Raw genomic sequence first — 16,024 nt, 5'->3', positions numbered from 1 at the left:
ATTAAAATCATATATTTTGCACAAACAATAGACCGTGTTGTCTTATTTTAATATATAAAATTGTATAACAATTAAGTCAATTTTTAGGGAGATTTGATTAAAATTTGTTACGAGCAATATTAAATTTAAAAGCGATCTACTCAGTATAATCTAAGTTATGAAGTGATTTAGTAATTCCATCACGATTTTCGACTCCAAATCTAGTTGCTGTAATAGTTACACTACTCTTGATTTATGTATTTATGGAAAATTCTAGAGTAGGTATGTAGATGATGACAGAGACGTGTATATTTCATGAACTCGCATAAAAAATTTTGCTTCTAGGTTCATTACGACATTATTGAACGGCCAATCTGTGAATTTTTTTGTTACGTTCTGGCTTTTCTGTAACGTAACGACCTGGATATTTTAACTAAGTTTACAGGTGTTTTTGAGACGTTCTTTTGCCATTCTATGCCCATCTTCATTTAATATAAGGTCAACAATTTCCGAAACAGACGTGTAAAATTAATTAAAATAATAAATAGGTAGCTAGCTTAGTAAAAATTGTCTAGACACAGTAGATCACTATCTTCAGAGGACTGATTTTAATAGACGACGAAAATAATGCCAGTCGTAAAGAGATAAGCGTGACAATACCATTATGTCCATATGTACAATTATTTTGTAATATCTAGTCTTTAGATATTGATTACTTGCGTATATACACTTACTACTGTCTAATTGATGCTTGCGTTACGTGAGAGTAGGTACATGTTGCATCCTCAGGGCCTTGGGGCTTAAAGTTACAACTGTTTTAACAGAATTTCGCCGCTACCTGAGTGAACTTCAGACGTAATTATCAGCATTATGGAACTGTACTCGCTACAAGAGAACAAAACTAACGAGAATGGACTCTCTCCGCCCCTCCCTAGCTTTAGATACCGCACCACGCCCCGCACATTGACGGTCACATTGACTTAACGACAACAAGGCTGTCGGCGAGCTGTTTTCGCGCTAAGACGGCTTTTATATTTGAATATAGTTTCGATTAATTCATTAATAAACTTGTACGTTAGTATACCACATCTTTGCACGTCACTCTTTAAATGATAGTAATTTATGTTGTGTACGGCTGTTTGTCATTATCTTAACGGGATAAAGAGGGGAGTTGCTTTCGTTTTACGAAAGATGAAACGAGATAAGTAAAAAAACCTATGTATTATATCAATTTAATGAGATATATAATATAGTAGACAAAGTTCTCGAATTTTCAATTTGTATTGCCGATAATTATTAACTAAGTAATGATAAAGTTGGACATGCAATTTCAAATACATTGGTTACCTTATTTAAAAGTACCCGTTCAAAATATAACATTTTAGGGGCTTTTAAATTTATTTTTTTTAATAAACTTTCAGGATTATTCTAGTTAATGAAAAATATAATATTATATTGGCGTAAATTCCTAATGAACATATGTAATTATTAGGATTCTGTTAATAGAATTATAGATAACAGATTCGCGTTAGAATTTTCGCTACACCCCACGTACGAGAAAGTGATGGGTAACCCTGCCACTTCACGCACACATTTGCGCGTGTGCAGATAGCGCCTTGCTCTATGTAGTAGTAGTAGGTAAATAGCTTTCGACCGTTGTATGGAGTGTCCGGGGTGTGCTCGCTACGTACTAGGATATTATAGAGAACTGTGGCACAAGCGACACTGATTTAAAATATGCATATTTATACATATTTTACTCGAGACTTGCTTTCTATTATTATTATTATGCTTGTTTATCATAAATATAGTAATAAGATTTAGTCAGTTGAACCGTGAATGCTACATGAGAAAATTTAGTAACTACCACGGAAGAAAGAAAAGAATGGAATTGGCATCAAGCGACATTTGTATCAAAACCGGTGTCGCCACATGCACACATTTGAAAATGTAATCTTACATTAGTACTAAGATAACAGAATTTTGATTGGTTATAAATTATCAAACGAAAATAGACAATAATAAAAAACTTTTGGTAAAAAAAATTGAAACTTATTTGGATCTAATAAGGTTTTAGTTACTAGTCACATAAAAGCTAAGAATCCTATGAACACAACTTGGAACAAAAGCAAAAAGTTGACAATCTACAGATAGGGATGTGACATTTAATTGATATCGACATTATGTTTCATAACTAGCGGAATATTGAACTAGGCATTGCTTTATACTTGCTATAATTAGGGTTAACCACGGAGTATATGGAAACGGCATTTAAAGCAACTTCTTCGAGAACTAGCGTAGCTGACTTTTACACGCACACATTTCTTACCAAATACGCATAAGGTTTTACTACACGCAAATATTAATTGATATAACCTACGCAGGCGTGTGCGTACCTAAACGTAGCTACATGCTACAATCACACTATCATTGATTTATTATACTGTCATCGTACTTTCATTAACCTACTAGATTTCAAGTCAATCCGACCACTGGAAGGGTTGAAATATTAAAACACAGTCATCATAAAAATCTTTGTTCTCCCTGAAATATGATATACTTGTTCAACAATTACCTTTTTCTGAACTGACTGAACATGACTAGCGTCGTCGACGAGCTTGTCAAGAAAATGAAGGTACTTATTTCCGAAGGCGAAGAAGCGAATCATTTGTTTCCTGAAAACTTGACGAAAAATAACTGACAATGCTTCAGAAATGTTTTCACATTTAGATGTGGTCTATAATTTGGGAATGCGACTCGGAGTTTCATGTCATATATTACTTGATTAACCGAATGATTTATTTCTTAATGAATTTTTAGGTTGTTATTCATATGTACATAATTTAATGTGATGTCATGAAATGCCTATAGCAAATGGTGCTACATTTAGTAGGTACCCAGCTTTTACTGCCTGTTGTTTCAGCCCATTTCTCCTTTAAAAAGGATCTAGCGGGAAACTAAAAAATCAATACAAAAACTGCAAATGTAAATCATGCCTGTGATAAAACTAAGAACTCAAGCGGACGAAGGTGACGTATAATTAGCAATAGGAAGACAGGAATCGTGTACAGAAGGGAAAGAAAATCTCCAATCTCATAAAGTCTTCATTTGATACTCCACGAACTTACGTGCATTGTAAAATTATCAACACTTTACCTCTTCTATCTAAATTTCCTTTTTTCCATTAATATATCGTTTTTACTTCAATTAAAAATTTAAAAAATCTATTGCGAGTGTTGGGACCAAACATTTAAAATTTACTTTACCTTAATTATTAATTACCTTAATTTACCTGTAAACAATTTATGTTTACACATTGGTAACGCTATAATAAAAAAATGTTGAACTAAACCAAAACCGTGTTTCTATATACAGAGTTTCTATATATCGATAATTTGATTACAACACGCGGACCCAGTACCAAGTGTAAAACGACACTAGTGCAAGTAATTCATTGAGCGTCATTCGAATTGTTCTTTAGACGGCAACCAATGTATATTGTTGTTACCGAGTTGCAAGAAAATAGTTTTATTTCGAAATTATAGTATTCTATTGTTCAAAATATTAGAAAATACAGAGTTTTAGTACTTACCGATGGAAGGAAATCACTGCCGGAGTATTTTTTTAAACTTTGGCTTCTTACGCAACATGATATAATGGCATAATTGTAAGTTATAATTATAAGTTTCTATTTTTTCCACATAATAATCATGTATCACATTTGAACGACGACTGACGCGCTGTTGACTCTCATATGCCCGTCTAGTGATAAGCTAGGTAACGCGGATCCCGTCCACTAACCAGTCTATTACTAGTATTTATGTGGTCTGTGGTAACTACTGTCATATCATCTGTCACCTTAGGCAGCGCCATCAAAAAATTGTCATAGAAATGGATAAAAAAGATATTAGAGGAAAGAAAGCTGCCCTTTTACTAACGATCCCTTAAATTATATCAAGGTGGTACACGACAGAGAGTAGGGCAGTAAGTGGCAAGTTGCGTCGTATCTCCGCGATAAGTTCCTAATTGCACTTCGCTTACGGAAATGGGCGGGGAGCGGACACGTACCCGCGTACGTGTCCTGAAAAGTAGTATACTGTTTATACCACGACACACGGGACTTGTGTTGTAAAATACAATGTATTACGACTTTTCAATTGTACTATCTCAAAACCTTAGGAAATTCTCGGGAAATTAATATTATGAATAAGTAACTTTTTATTTTGGTTTTAACATTAATTTTTGCTACTACATTTAGTTTACCCTTGTTGTTTGCTAGTAACTAAAAAATTGGGTAGTTTGCGAGAGTAGACATGTTTTTTAACAAAATACACAGAGGATCGGAGACAAAGTCCCTACGGTAATGGTGTCTCATATATTAATATAGAGTCGCAAGTAGAATACACTCTTTATTCTCGGAAACGCTCTCCTTGTATACTGCTTGAGTGTAAGGAGAGATAATACATTCAAATCTTTTACTTAGGGAAGATCAAAAAGTGATATTAATGCAAATAGGTAACCGCAAAAAATGTTCTTGGCAAAAAGCAAACGTGAATAGGTTACGTAATACGGCTGAGCGTTGCAAATCCAGTTTATATACAGAAAGTGGTTTATATTATATCAGTAAGAGTGTCATGAAAAAAAAAGAAAAAGAAATATAAAGAAGCATTCGAGTTCTTGTGCAAAGAACATGTTGAGACCCGTTGAGAGAGTTTACCGACTATTATCAACTTTTATTGCACGGATATTTTTCATAATCTCGAGCTGACAGTAATTATCAACTTTATTTTTTACAAGGCAAGACATTTTTGTGTTATATATATTTTGTTTAACGCGTACACATCTGTAGAAAATTTGTTTTAATATACGACGATGCCCCAAAATACGCATAAAAGTTAAAAAAAAAAGATGTTCAATATTTACAGACGCTCGTCCGATCTGTATGTACAAAAGGGTAGAATGATTCTGTGATCCTTTGGTAAATGAACTTTTATTCAACTCCGATCTTTCTGTAGACAACGCTGATTGCTTTACGGGAGTCAAAAGCGCGCTCGGCAAGTCGGAAACAAGATTGCTTCCGAGAAAATGTTAGTCAAAAACAAAACGAAATACATAGTTGCTTTTCTAACTTATGTATATGGGTCATTAAAGAAAACGAAAAGTTTCGTGGTGTTGGAAGGCAATCGTAATTTTCATTTTTGTGAACATAGCTTTGATAGCTTTGAACTATTACTTCTTTTACTGAAGAATCCTTTTTGTATCGATAGTGATATTGTTTGTAGTCTAGCAAATTGTTTATATTTTGAAAATTTGTGTTTTTTCTCTTTGACTTTTGATTTCTGTTTGGTTCCTCACTTTGAAATTAAAATATTATTTTTTTACGTTAATTAGTGCCAGTAAGACGTGGTTCTATTAATTTAATTTTCCAAGACCCCTAACGTAACTAGGTACGTAGTTTCAAAGGCCCCTTAATTAGTCAAAGCGAGAACCCACTAAGAACTTGCAGTGGAAATACAAAATACGAAATACAAATACAACTAAAACTGTCTGTAGGAAGGTGCTTTTGAATTATTAATACAGTACAATTTCAAATTAACAGAGTTACACGTCTAATATTAAAATGAAAATGAACTAATGGGATTCCCTGAGCTATGAGTAATGAAATTAAATCCGGGGACGGCCACCTGGACTTGAACCAATTTCAAAAGTTCGTTTTCTTAAATGGTAAAACCGGCAATAAATCCGCGATCTCCACATACAATGCTAGAGCCACCGAAAAGTCTATTTTAGAACGTCTATTGATTAAAATAAAATTTCCATAAATCAAGCGAGCTAGTTTAGAGTAAATGCTAATTTAATCTCCGAGATAAGAGTTTGAATGAAATGAGGATTAAGGGGAGACACTAACTTTGAATGAAAAATGATTGATCTCTGTGACTCTTTTAAAACGAAAATTCTTCGTTATACAAAAATATCATGGCGGATTTATGTGTTACAGCAGGTAGATCTTGGAAATTGATTTAGGGTTGTCTAGCATTTACTTAATTGCAATTCAGTAACGCCAAAAGACGATCTAATAACATTAACTTGTATAAAAATGCTGTGTCTGCATCTTCCCAGATACATCTTGGGCAGTGATAAATAAAATAAGAGAAAGAGAAAGGTGAGAGAATTATATAAATCAATGACAGATCATTTGTACCACTGGAACTTGGCACCGTTGCCGTTTCGAGCTCCGATAATGAATATTAAAAAAAAATACGTAGAATGAAGATTCCTACATTCAGTACGAGGTACAAAGAGATTTGGGTAAGAACAAGACTGACTCTGTTTTTTAGATTTTTATTGCTTTTTATAGGTATTTATACACAGTCAACGGCAGGTCAACCTATCGAAAAATATCAAATTTATTAAATTGATATTGAACTCTATTAGTGCTCGACGAGCACGGACGCACTTCATGACAATGTAAGAAAGCTGTCGTTAGTGTTGCCGTGCACATTTTGACGCTGCCTTGTTCTCCACTTCAAGCAGATATTAATTAGTTTAAAAGAATCGTGCTTAATTCTAACATTATGGTCACGTTATGATAACCTACTGTTTACAATAATCGGCATTAGGTATTTTTGCATATTTATTAGGTAGCAATAGGTAATTGCAAAACTTGCAAGACTGACGAGACTCCTGCAGCAAGACCAAGACCAAAACTGAATCTGCAATACCAAAACCAGGTATACTGACGCTAGAGCAAGACCAATACCATGACCAAGTATACTGACGCAAGACCAAGATGGTGTTAGTCCCCTCTTGGTGTTGCATTTGGCCAATACCAGGAGGTTTGATCTACGGGTACCAGGCATACGTATGGGTTGAAACAAGGATAGTAGCATACACGATCATCATGTACAGCAGGAATACTATCGATAGCAACTTGACTGTGAGTTGTCCGCCGCCACCTGCTAAGAACGGGTCTAAATCATCAAGGGGCCTAGTGGGGCCTTGTCCTTTAATTATCTCGGACAGTCTGTATGATACCCGCAAAGAGTGTAGCAGGCGATCTTCAGTTGGCAGTGGTAAGATCAGGGTTAATGCCTACAAAACGAACGCATTTATATGTATGACGTATCTATCTATATGATATAGTTCCGGCCCATAACCTAATAGATACTATAACGTATACATTTATGTATATACATATATTGCACTCAATTGATTTGATTTTTCGTCCAACATCAAATCAGTTTTTTTACAAAACGAACTCGGTGATCCGAAACAATCGTATATTGTTCCTGACAGTCGAAATAGTGCAGGGCATCGACCCACGTCTGTCACGTCATGTAACATTACTGCCCAAATTGGAACTCAACAGCCCTAATAAATTGTTGGACGATTATTTCATAAGTTAGACATAAAAAGACTTATTGTAAAGAGAACTCGAAAATGAAAAATAAAAGTATCTTGTGATGCTGTTATTGAGCATTTTTGAAGAACTGATTTTTGAGAACATGTTGAGAGAACATGAACATAAGAACATGAACGTACCTAAAGGTAAGCTGTGCTTGTAATGTAAATTATTTTGTCCGCTGCACAAAATCTTGGGTAATGCAATGTAATAAAGACATTAAATTGTAATATTATTGAGAAAAAATATTTGAAACATTTTAAAGGTTGTATAGGAGCGTTTCCTGGTGTCATGAATTCCGATTTCCAAATATTATCAGTAAGCGCATAACAATTTAATTATTCTACAAACTCTAACTTTGCGTAAATAATTGTTTTGTGGAAAAGTTGTACGCGAAATTTCAATTACAGATGTAGTTAATTGCTTTAAGTATTTACATGCAGAAAACATTAAATATGTTTACCGATTTTTTCTGTTGGTAGACATTTTGAGCGCTTTTTATAAAAAACGCAGATATAATTTTCCGATGAACTGATTTCAAAGAAACCCATCACAAGTAATTGTTTATTTAACAGGGAGCAGAGGAAAAATTCCTGATCTTCGATTTGATTTTAGAGGGGTATATCCACTTTAAAGTCAAAAATAAAATGCTGTATGAGTAACTACACGATATATTCAAGCACAGACATTAATCAGAAACATAAAACAATAAAGTTTCCTCGGTAGATAAAAATCACGAAATGACCTCTAATTTTCACATTTTTTCGATTTATCCTCGAAATGCTACAGGTTATTAGGACAAAAATTAGATAATTAATTATATTTATGCATGATCGACACCTATCACTACGGATTTTTTTTTAATCACTTTAGTTTTAGAGTTATTCCGCTAAAACGAATTTGGTACTTTTAATGCGCAATATTCAACATCTCCTGTCGCATGTCACACGAACTTCAGGCATATATTTGTTCCACAAATTTGGGCGGAGCCAACGTCAAAACTTTTTTGGCATGAGAGCTCTTAACAGGTAGCATTTTACAAAATTTAAGGAAAAATGTTGAAAATATCTTTTTTTATCAAATAACTAATAAAAAAAACAATAAAAACGTTAGATATATATCTCAACACAACAACTCTCGTGGTCGCAATTGATTACGTACTACATTGCATTTTTGCATTAGCTGAATCATCGCTGGTTTTAACAAACCTAAATATGTATCTAGAGCATAACTCTCGATGGACAATCGTAATTTGATATACCTATAAAACCTTCCGCCTACTCACTTTCGCCATAGTGCCACAAAATCGATTTTTTCCAATCACTGTAATAATTCCAATAACAATTGGCGTCTCCAAGGAGCCAAGCGAGGTAAAATAAGAAATTGTTTCCTCGTTTCACAAAGGTATATATTTCATGGCATATTGGTGTATCAATGAATTCTTTCGCTCAAGGCACCGTGAAATTGCAGTGTAACTCTAGCGGCCGCGGAATCATACAGATCGGCCGACGAATAATGACTTTTTGGTTGAGAAAATGTAGACAATACACTTTATTAAAGACAGACAGATACATTTTGCGATTCGTCGTAGATAATAAAAAGTAACAAGTAAAAAGAACGTTGGTTTACTTGAAAAAAAAAACTTATACACGATTTAGATCCGAAAAAATATTTAATTTGCCAAATAAAAAAGTACTTGGCTAAATTATCGAAAAACCTAGATGTTTCAATTAATTTTAATGCACATGTTATGAGTCTGAATCAGTTACAAAATAAGTGAGCAATTGTAAGATACATGTCTTACTGAACCACATTCTTGACTGTGAGAAATCTTGATTGGCCCGGTTCGAAGGAAGTGAGAACTTTGCTATTTCCAAGTGAAAAATCATTATCAGGACTAAAAAATTATGATAGGATCATCACGACCTGGATTGTTTGATTCAATTGATGATGACGTAAAGTAAACAACAATCAAGCGAAAAGTCAAAATATGCACCAACAGAAGCTAGTTGGCATTTATTAGCTTTTGCATGTCTCATAGAAATCTATTCCATTCAAAAGGTTCCGGCCACGAGATTCAGCAAAATATAGGGTCAGGCATTAACTGATTAGGGAGGGAGTACCCTTTTCAAGCTCAAACTTGTCTAAGACAGCAAAAACGCAGCCTGTCGGTCCCAGCTTAAAACGTCGATCATAAAAAATGGCCTCTCCCTTAGTAGAGGTTTATTAAATGGCTCAGAAAGACGAATGAGGACTAGTCAAGGAAACTAAATTAACTGTCAAAGAATTTCTCGAACAAATAACAGAGCGAACAACGTTCGTTGAGTTGGCATGGCAAGGTAAGTATTATCTACTAAATCCTAATAGAAAAAGAGTGATTTAATAACATTGTTGATTAAAAGATCTAAAAAAATACGTTTTATTCGTAATTCACCACTCTATATTACGTTAATTAACGTGTCCGTTTTACGCTCTAACAATCAATTAATTGTTTCTTTACAATACACCTACACAGACATACCTACTACATCATCTATTCAAAAAGCGTAATTAATCACGGGATCATTATTTCCTCAAAAACACAATTTTCCGAGAACCGATGAGATGAAATGAAAATCTTTTCATAGTAAGTTTGAATGCAAGAACTTAGCGCCATCTATACTAAAGTTGGATGAAACGGAAGCTTTCCTCCCAGCAGAGCCATCTTGCGATAAGTTGAGTAACAAAATACTTTTCTTCAAAACTGGATGAAGCGTTACCTACGTCAACTTTACCATCAAAGTGTTTGCTAAAAAGAAAAGTTTCGAGACAGCATCACGAGATGGCTCATGTATGCGAATGTGAATATAACTTAAAATTTTGGAGTTAATACAATTTAATTAAATACATTTTAAATTAAAGACTATTTTAATTTAATTTAACCGTTTTTTTTAAAGTTTAAAGCAGTTCTACATTTATGTTAAATGTGTCTTAACATTCTTATTGTTTGTTTAGTATTTACGTATTGACACACCTTAGATTATGACACCTTATTATTCTTTTTTTTTTCATCCTCTAAGATTGACACCCTAAATCCCTAAATTAGACTGAAAGTCTAAATCGGTGTCAATACTTAGATACTATACATATAAAACTGACAAGAAAACCTAATTGTAGTTTCGTCTGGTAAAGAGTTACTCGAACTTGAGCATCGACTGACTTGTGAAGCGAAGGGAGAAGATAAAAATTAGTTTTGTGAACTTTTTCTTATACTGGGGCCGCACTTGCATCTATCGTCACGAATCAAAGCCCGCCGAAGCGTCGTATGTTTTGCTAGATAAAAAGTTATCGCGCTATTGCGATGGTCACGCTAGCGGCTTTGAAATTCTAAACGAATTATCGTGTAATAATCCACGATGCCCGCACTACATTATATTTTATACAATTTCCAAACGTATTGACTATGGATGACAACTTTCTTTATTTCTACATGTGTGCTAGCAAAACCTTTTTATGATGGACATTCTTTGGAGTTAGTACGATGGGCTCAGCTTCAAAATTGTTTAAAAACACCATTTCGTCGTTCCACACCATTAGGTAATCAACGCAACAGAAACGTAGCAGTTTAATATTTAGACTGTACCTACAATCACCCGCGCCTTTGAGCTATAAAAACTAGACAATTTTTAAAAAATTTCAATTTTGAATTGCTAATGGTAAAGGTAAAAGTAGTGACTGATTACATAGTCTATGGTAAAAGTTGCGATTTTTATATTCGATTTAAAAACCTATTGGGAGATTGGTTATTTCCCAATTGAGAGGTTGACGCTTCAACTCCCTCCGACTGCACGTACATATGACATTAATGTCTAATTTTTGTGAAACTATAAGCAATATTATGAAACTTGCATATCGAAGAAGGTTATTAATCCTTGGATAAAGTGTGAAGTTCCCAACTTGCATTAAGACAGCGTGGTAAGAAGGGAAAAAAGAAAGACTTTCCAAAGAGGAGACCCATAACGTATAACGGGTTAACGTTGATGATGATGAAAATGATTACTTAAATCGTGCTTCTGTTTGTCACCTATCACATCCTACTTTTCAATAGTTTGGCGGAGCAGCTCAACAGTCCAGGAGGACACCGTTTTATCAGGTACTTAGTTGAAATTTATAAGTAAAACCAGTATTGACGTTCCTTTTGACCAACAATAATAGAAACGTTATTGATAATTTAATGCAGGCATTCAATGTTTAGTTGGGGTCTGCATTATGGATTTTAATGTTCCTCCTGGGTTGCAGGAGTCCTCATTTTCTTGGTACAAATGATTGCAACGGAAATAATGTAGTAACTAAGTAGTGCATAAGTAGTGGAAGAGGAGACCAATCATTTCTGCAGGACCCTAAATCAGCTGCAATTAATTACGTCATGATTCCTTATATATTCAACTCACTCACACTTCTCAATTCCTCTGCCACAATAACTTAATCATTGATAAAATCTATACGATAATTTTTAATAATTAGGCAATATTGTATATTTATCTATATCTATGTATTTGCTTTTTGGCCCTTCAATACCTCATCTATGTAACATTTCTGACGCTGGCAAATGTGGAGTTGTATCTTTCTTCAGGCCCATTATTTGGCGTCATGATGACAATAACTAACCTAAATTGTATAAACGTAAGAATATCAAGCTACAATTAGAAACGTTAAAATTGATTCCATTTGGTTCAAATTGCCACACGTATAAACACATTTGATCACCTGGCAACTTATTTAACAACGTATTTAAGAATTCTAGGACTAAAATAAAAATAAGATGTACCTTCCCAGAGAGAATTGAGGCATTATTTATGAACATTTTAGTATTTTTAGAAAGCAAACTACAGTTACAGACTTGTAAAACTTTCACGTCGCTCTAATCACCACAATTTATCTTGTTCACCTTCGACAGAAGTATACCTCCTTATTTGTAACGTTATATACCTGCATTATGGGAACGAGGGAACCATTCTCTTTCGATGCTATGATCTTATATAGTAGCATTCTTTTCACTTATGAGAGTTAATTCACATTCTTGATAATTACATCCTGAGAAAAATGAAGAGTCATATACATTATTCGTCTTTTTAAATATGACTTTTCGTACCACATACGAAAAATATAAAATAATGTAATTCCCTACTCCAATTTTGGAGTCAGTCGTGTTTAATTTACCGACTTGTGTATGGAAAGTCGAACTTTTATTTTGTAATTGGGAAAAAGTTATTAGCAAAAGTTTTTTGTTTTCGTGAGCGATATTACCCCTTTTTGTTATAAAAAGTAAAATGAAATGTCAACCGATCGATACATTTTTTTGAAATACTTGGGATATAATAATTTATTTTCCTTATAGAGTAAAACTACAATTTTGTCATACTCAACCAGGTAGGTACTTGTCACAGGTGTCTGTATATATGTATATAATGCTTCCAACGTGAATACATTTATTTATTTTTTTAAAGCCAACCACACCTATGGCCTGGCCTCAAACTAGGGAATTACCTGTGCTATGAGTACCAGAGCAACGAAACTCACTCTGGGGCACTTCCCAGTACAAAGAGACCAGAACCAATTTAGGAAAGTTCATGTCCTAAATTGATCCTACCGAGAACCGAACATTGCAAACCGTTGGGCCGTTGAGTAGAAGTCATCTTTTGTCGGCCGGTTGGTGCAATTCGTTCTGAATAATTAATTGAACCAAATTGTTTGAAATCAGTATTGAAAAGCAGGTCACTCCGACGAGATGACACGGATAGAGTTTAAAATAGACAACAATGAATTGTGAATGATGTCCAAAACTCTGATGAAATTTTTGGAAGTATCAAGCATTAAAAGATTGTGACGTATGTACTCTCTTTAGGTTTCGTCTTGCCAAGAGTACTTACTTATAGCTGTATATATATAATTACTGTATAATTATATATACTGCTATGGGTTAAAGTAAACAAGCGGCACGTAGCAAACTGTGCGAATATGCAGTGGGTGCTAACCACAGGTGCTAACGATGGGTGAGCAAAACCAAACAAAATGCACTTACTAAATTTATTATACAATGTATAAAAGTTAAAAAAGAACCGCAAAAACAATGATAGACTAACATACATCATAAAAAGTGCCAGTAACAAGTATAGAAAATGATTTAAAACGTTATACATACAGATTTCATTAAGTACATAAATGCTACTTATAAATATAAATCACTCATACTTATTGCGTTCCCTCTATTGTTGCAAACGTCGTCCTTTTAGCAATAAACAGAAAGAAATTTTGGGTCTTTTTTTCCATCCTTGGTCTTTTATTAAGGCGCCATTTGATTTTGTCATTTTGTCAGCTGTCAATTTAATAAATAACGTCAAACAAAATTCTCGAGCGTATAGAGGATGGAAAAAAATAAAGGAAGTATACACTAAATGTATGTAGTTATTACGTATCTTTTATTCATAGTATTCGCTAAAGATAAAATGAAAACTTTCTACCTATACATATAAAATCATATTCAAAAACTTGCAACATATAAACAAACTTAAAGAAACAGAGATTACACACATTAACGGAAACTTTTTATAAAATAGTAAACATAATTATCATTTCAAAGAACAATTACCATTATAGGTTACCATGTCACAAAAAAGCTTTGCATGTGTGTAGCCTAATGATTTGACCTACCGCATCTTAAGCTGAGGCCGTGGGTTCGAATCGAGGCTCGCACCTCTGAGCTTCTCGGAATTTATGTTCGAAATTTAAATTTATTTGAAATTTATCATGACCTTTTCGATGATGAAAAATATCGTGAGGAAACCTGCATGTTGGGGGATGGTTCATAACCCTTGGAAAATGTGTGAAGTTTCCAACCCGCATTGGGCCACCATGGCGGACTATGGCCTAAACCCGCGCCTGAGAAGAGACCCGTGCCCAGCAGTGGGACATGGGTTCAAATGGGTTCTTGATGATGATGATCATGTCAATTATAAATGTCATTTGTCGTCAATTCTCGCAAGGTTTTTCCATTAGTGTATTTTGTTGTCTAAAGAAAACATTTGTGACAAGACTTCTTTGTTTACGGTTTATCTAATTCTAAAATAAAACAAGTATATCTGTTGATAATAACGGAGTTCTCCTAGGGTCACGCTTGGTACCCAAGTATTAAAACTTATTAGTTACAAAAACTTATAATTTATAATAGGAACACTAACATTCTTTTTATGAACCTATTTGAAATTTGATATTGTCATACCTATTGTTTTTTTTTTCATTTTGTCGAATACATCCTGTGGGCACACACACATTTTTTCCTTTTAGAAAGCTACAAGACTAAGCTTAGCTTTAACTCAAAACTCGTTTCTGGCAGTAAACCTACTGACCTCACAGGCAAGTAAACAAAGCACTTTCGCCAAAACGTTTTAGTTAAAGTCAATGAACTACTAATACTATAAATAACAAAGGTGGCCTAGATGTCAACATTCCGTACACAGCCAGTCATCAAGATATTTATTTAATTAAGGATATCCAAAAGCTTACATTAAGAACTTACTATTTTCCAATAGTGAAGTACAAACTATATTCCAATATATACCAAGATATTACATAAAGTTAAAATGTAGTAAACACAATGTTAATATATCGTACCATAGTGAGTTTATAATTTAATAACAATAATACATACAATCGCTTGCGATATATCCAATCTAAAATATGTTAAATTATATATGGTATAAATCTGAAAATTAGAAAATTAAACTACTATGCGTGCTGATCAACGACGGAGGTCAACGACCAATTAAAAGTACAAATTTTTTGCCCTGAATACCTCAATACCAGTAGTTACCTCCAAACAGCTGTTGAGACTTTTCAAGCAAATATTCATCATTGAATAACTCGGAAATTATTACACTTACAGTACATATATAAGACTCTTCACAGTTTTTGGCTTTGTCGCTCATTCTGTCATCATTCGGTCATTCCAACCTGTAAAATTCCAAACTTGGGGTAAAAATCACTCCAAATTCAAATTGTACCTTTGATATATTACAGCCATAGTTAAAACAAATTATATACTCTGTGTCCGATTAGTGCAATAATTTTAAGGGCGTTATCTATGGTCAATTTTATCGACAAAAAAGTGTGACGTGACGGATGGTTCCTCACCTCCCTCGAAATATAGCTACTTTAATTTTTATTTTGAGAAAATTATCCTTGCCAACGTAAACACCTGGGAGATGGGTTCACAGTACTTCACAGACTAAGTCAGGCCACATATTGGTATCACTTGAAAGCTAAGAACATCAAGTAGGTACCTACCTAAAATAACATAAACTCACAGTACATTTTGTGCTAATAATTTAAGAAAAATGATTTTTGTTTTTCGTAATTTTACAACTTTTTCAAACGTACTACGAAAACAAGAATATTAACATACTCATTAATTATAAGTTTTAAAAGTCTCGTATTAGCATAAAAAAGTTTCTACTAAAAACGCGTATAATCTTTAAGCCCGTCTCCCGAAAAGTTGGCATTTTGCGGATGTGGATCTATTACACCAAGGGTGCGAATCAATAATGATTAAATGGAACAACAAAATCATCATTCTATCATATCGAAATATCTATAACAATTTCTTGC

General features: G+C 33.9%; 1 protein-coding gene across 1 annotated transcript in view; it reads left to right on the top strand.

Moving 5' to 3' along the window:
• The window catches only part of LOC113227099, a 60,167-nt gene extending 52,782 nt beyond the window's left edge, over positions 1-7,385 (top strand). The window contains exons 6-7 of the mRNA XM_026459971.1: positions 6,813-7,052; positions 7,276-7,385. Of these exons, the coding sequence (XP_026315756.1) occupies positions 6,813-7,052; positions 7,276-7,385 (350 nt within the window). The remainder of the gene's footprint in view (positions 1-6,812; positions 7,053-7,275) is intronic.
• The last annotated feature ends 8,639 nt before the right edge of the window (positions 7,386-16,024 follow it).

This window comes from Hyposmocoma kahamanoa, unplaced genomic scaffold, assembly GCF_003589595.1.
Source record: "Hyposmocoma kahamanoa isolate Upper Pololo Valley unplaced genomic scaffold, ASM358959v1 202, whole genome shotgun sequence".
NCBI lineage: Eukaryota > Metazoa > Arthropoda > Insecta > Lepidoptera > Cosmopterigidae > Hyposmocoma > Hyposmocoma kahamanoa.
Note: the sequence above shows the minus strand (reverse complement) of the source record. Positions and strands in the feature narration are given on the sequence as shown.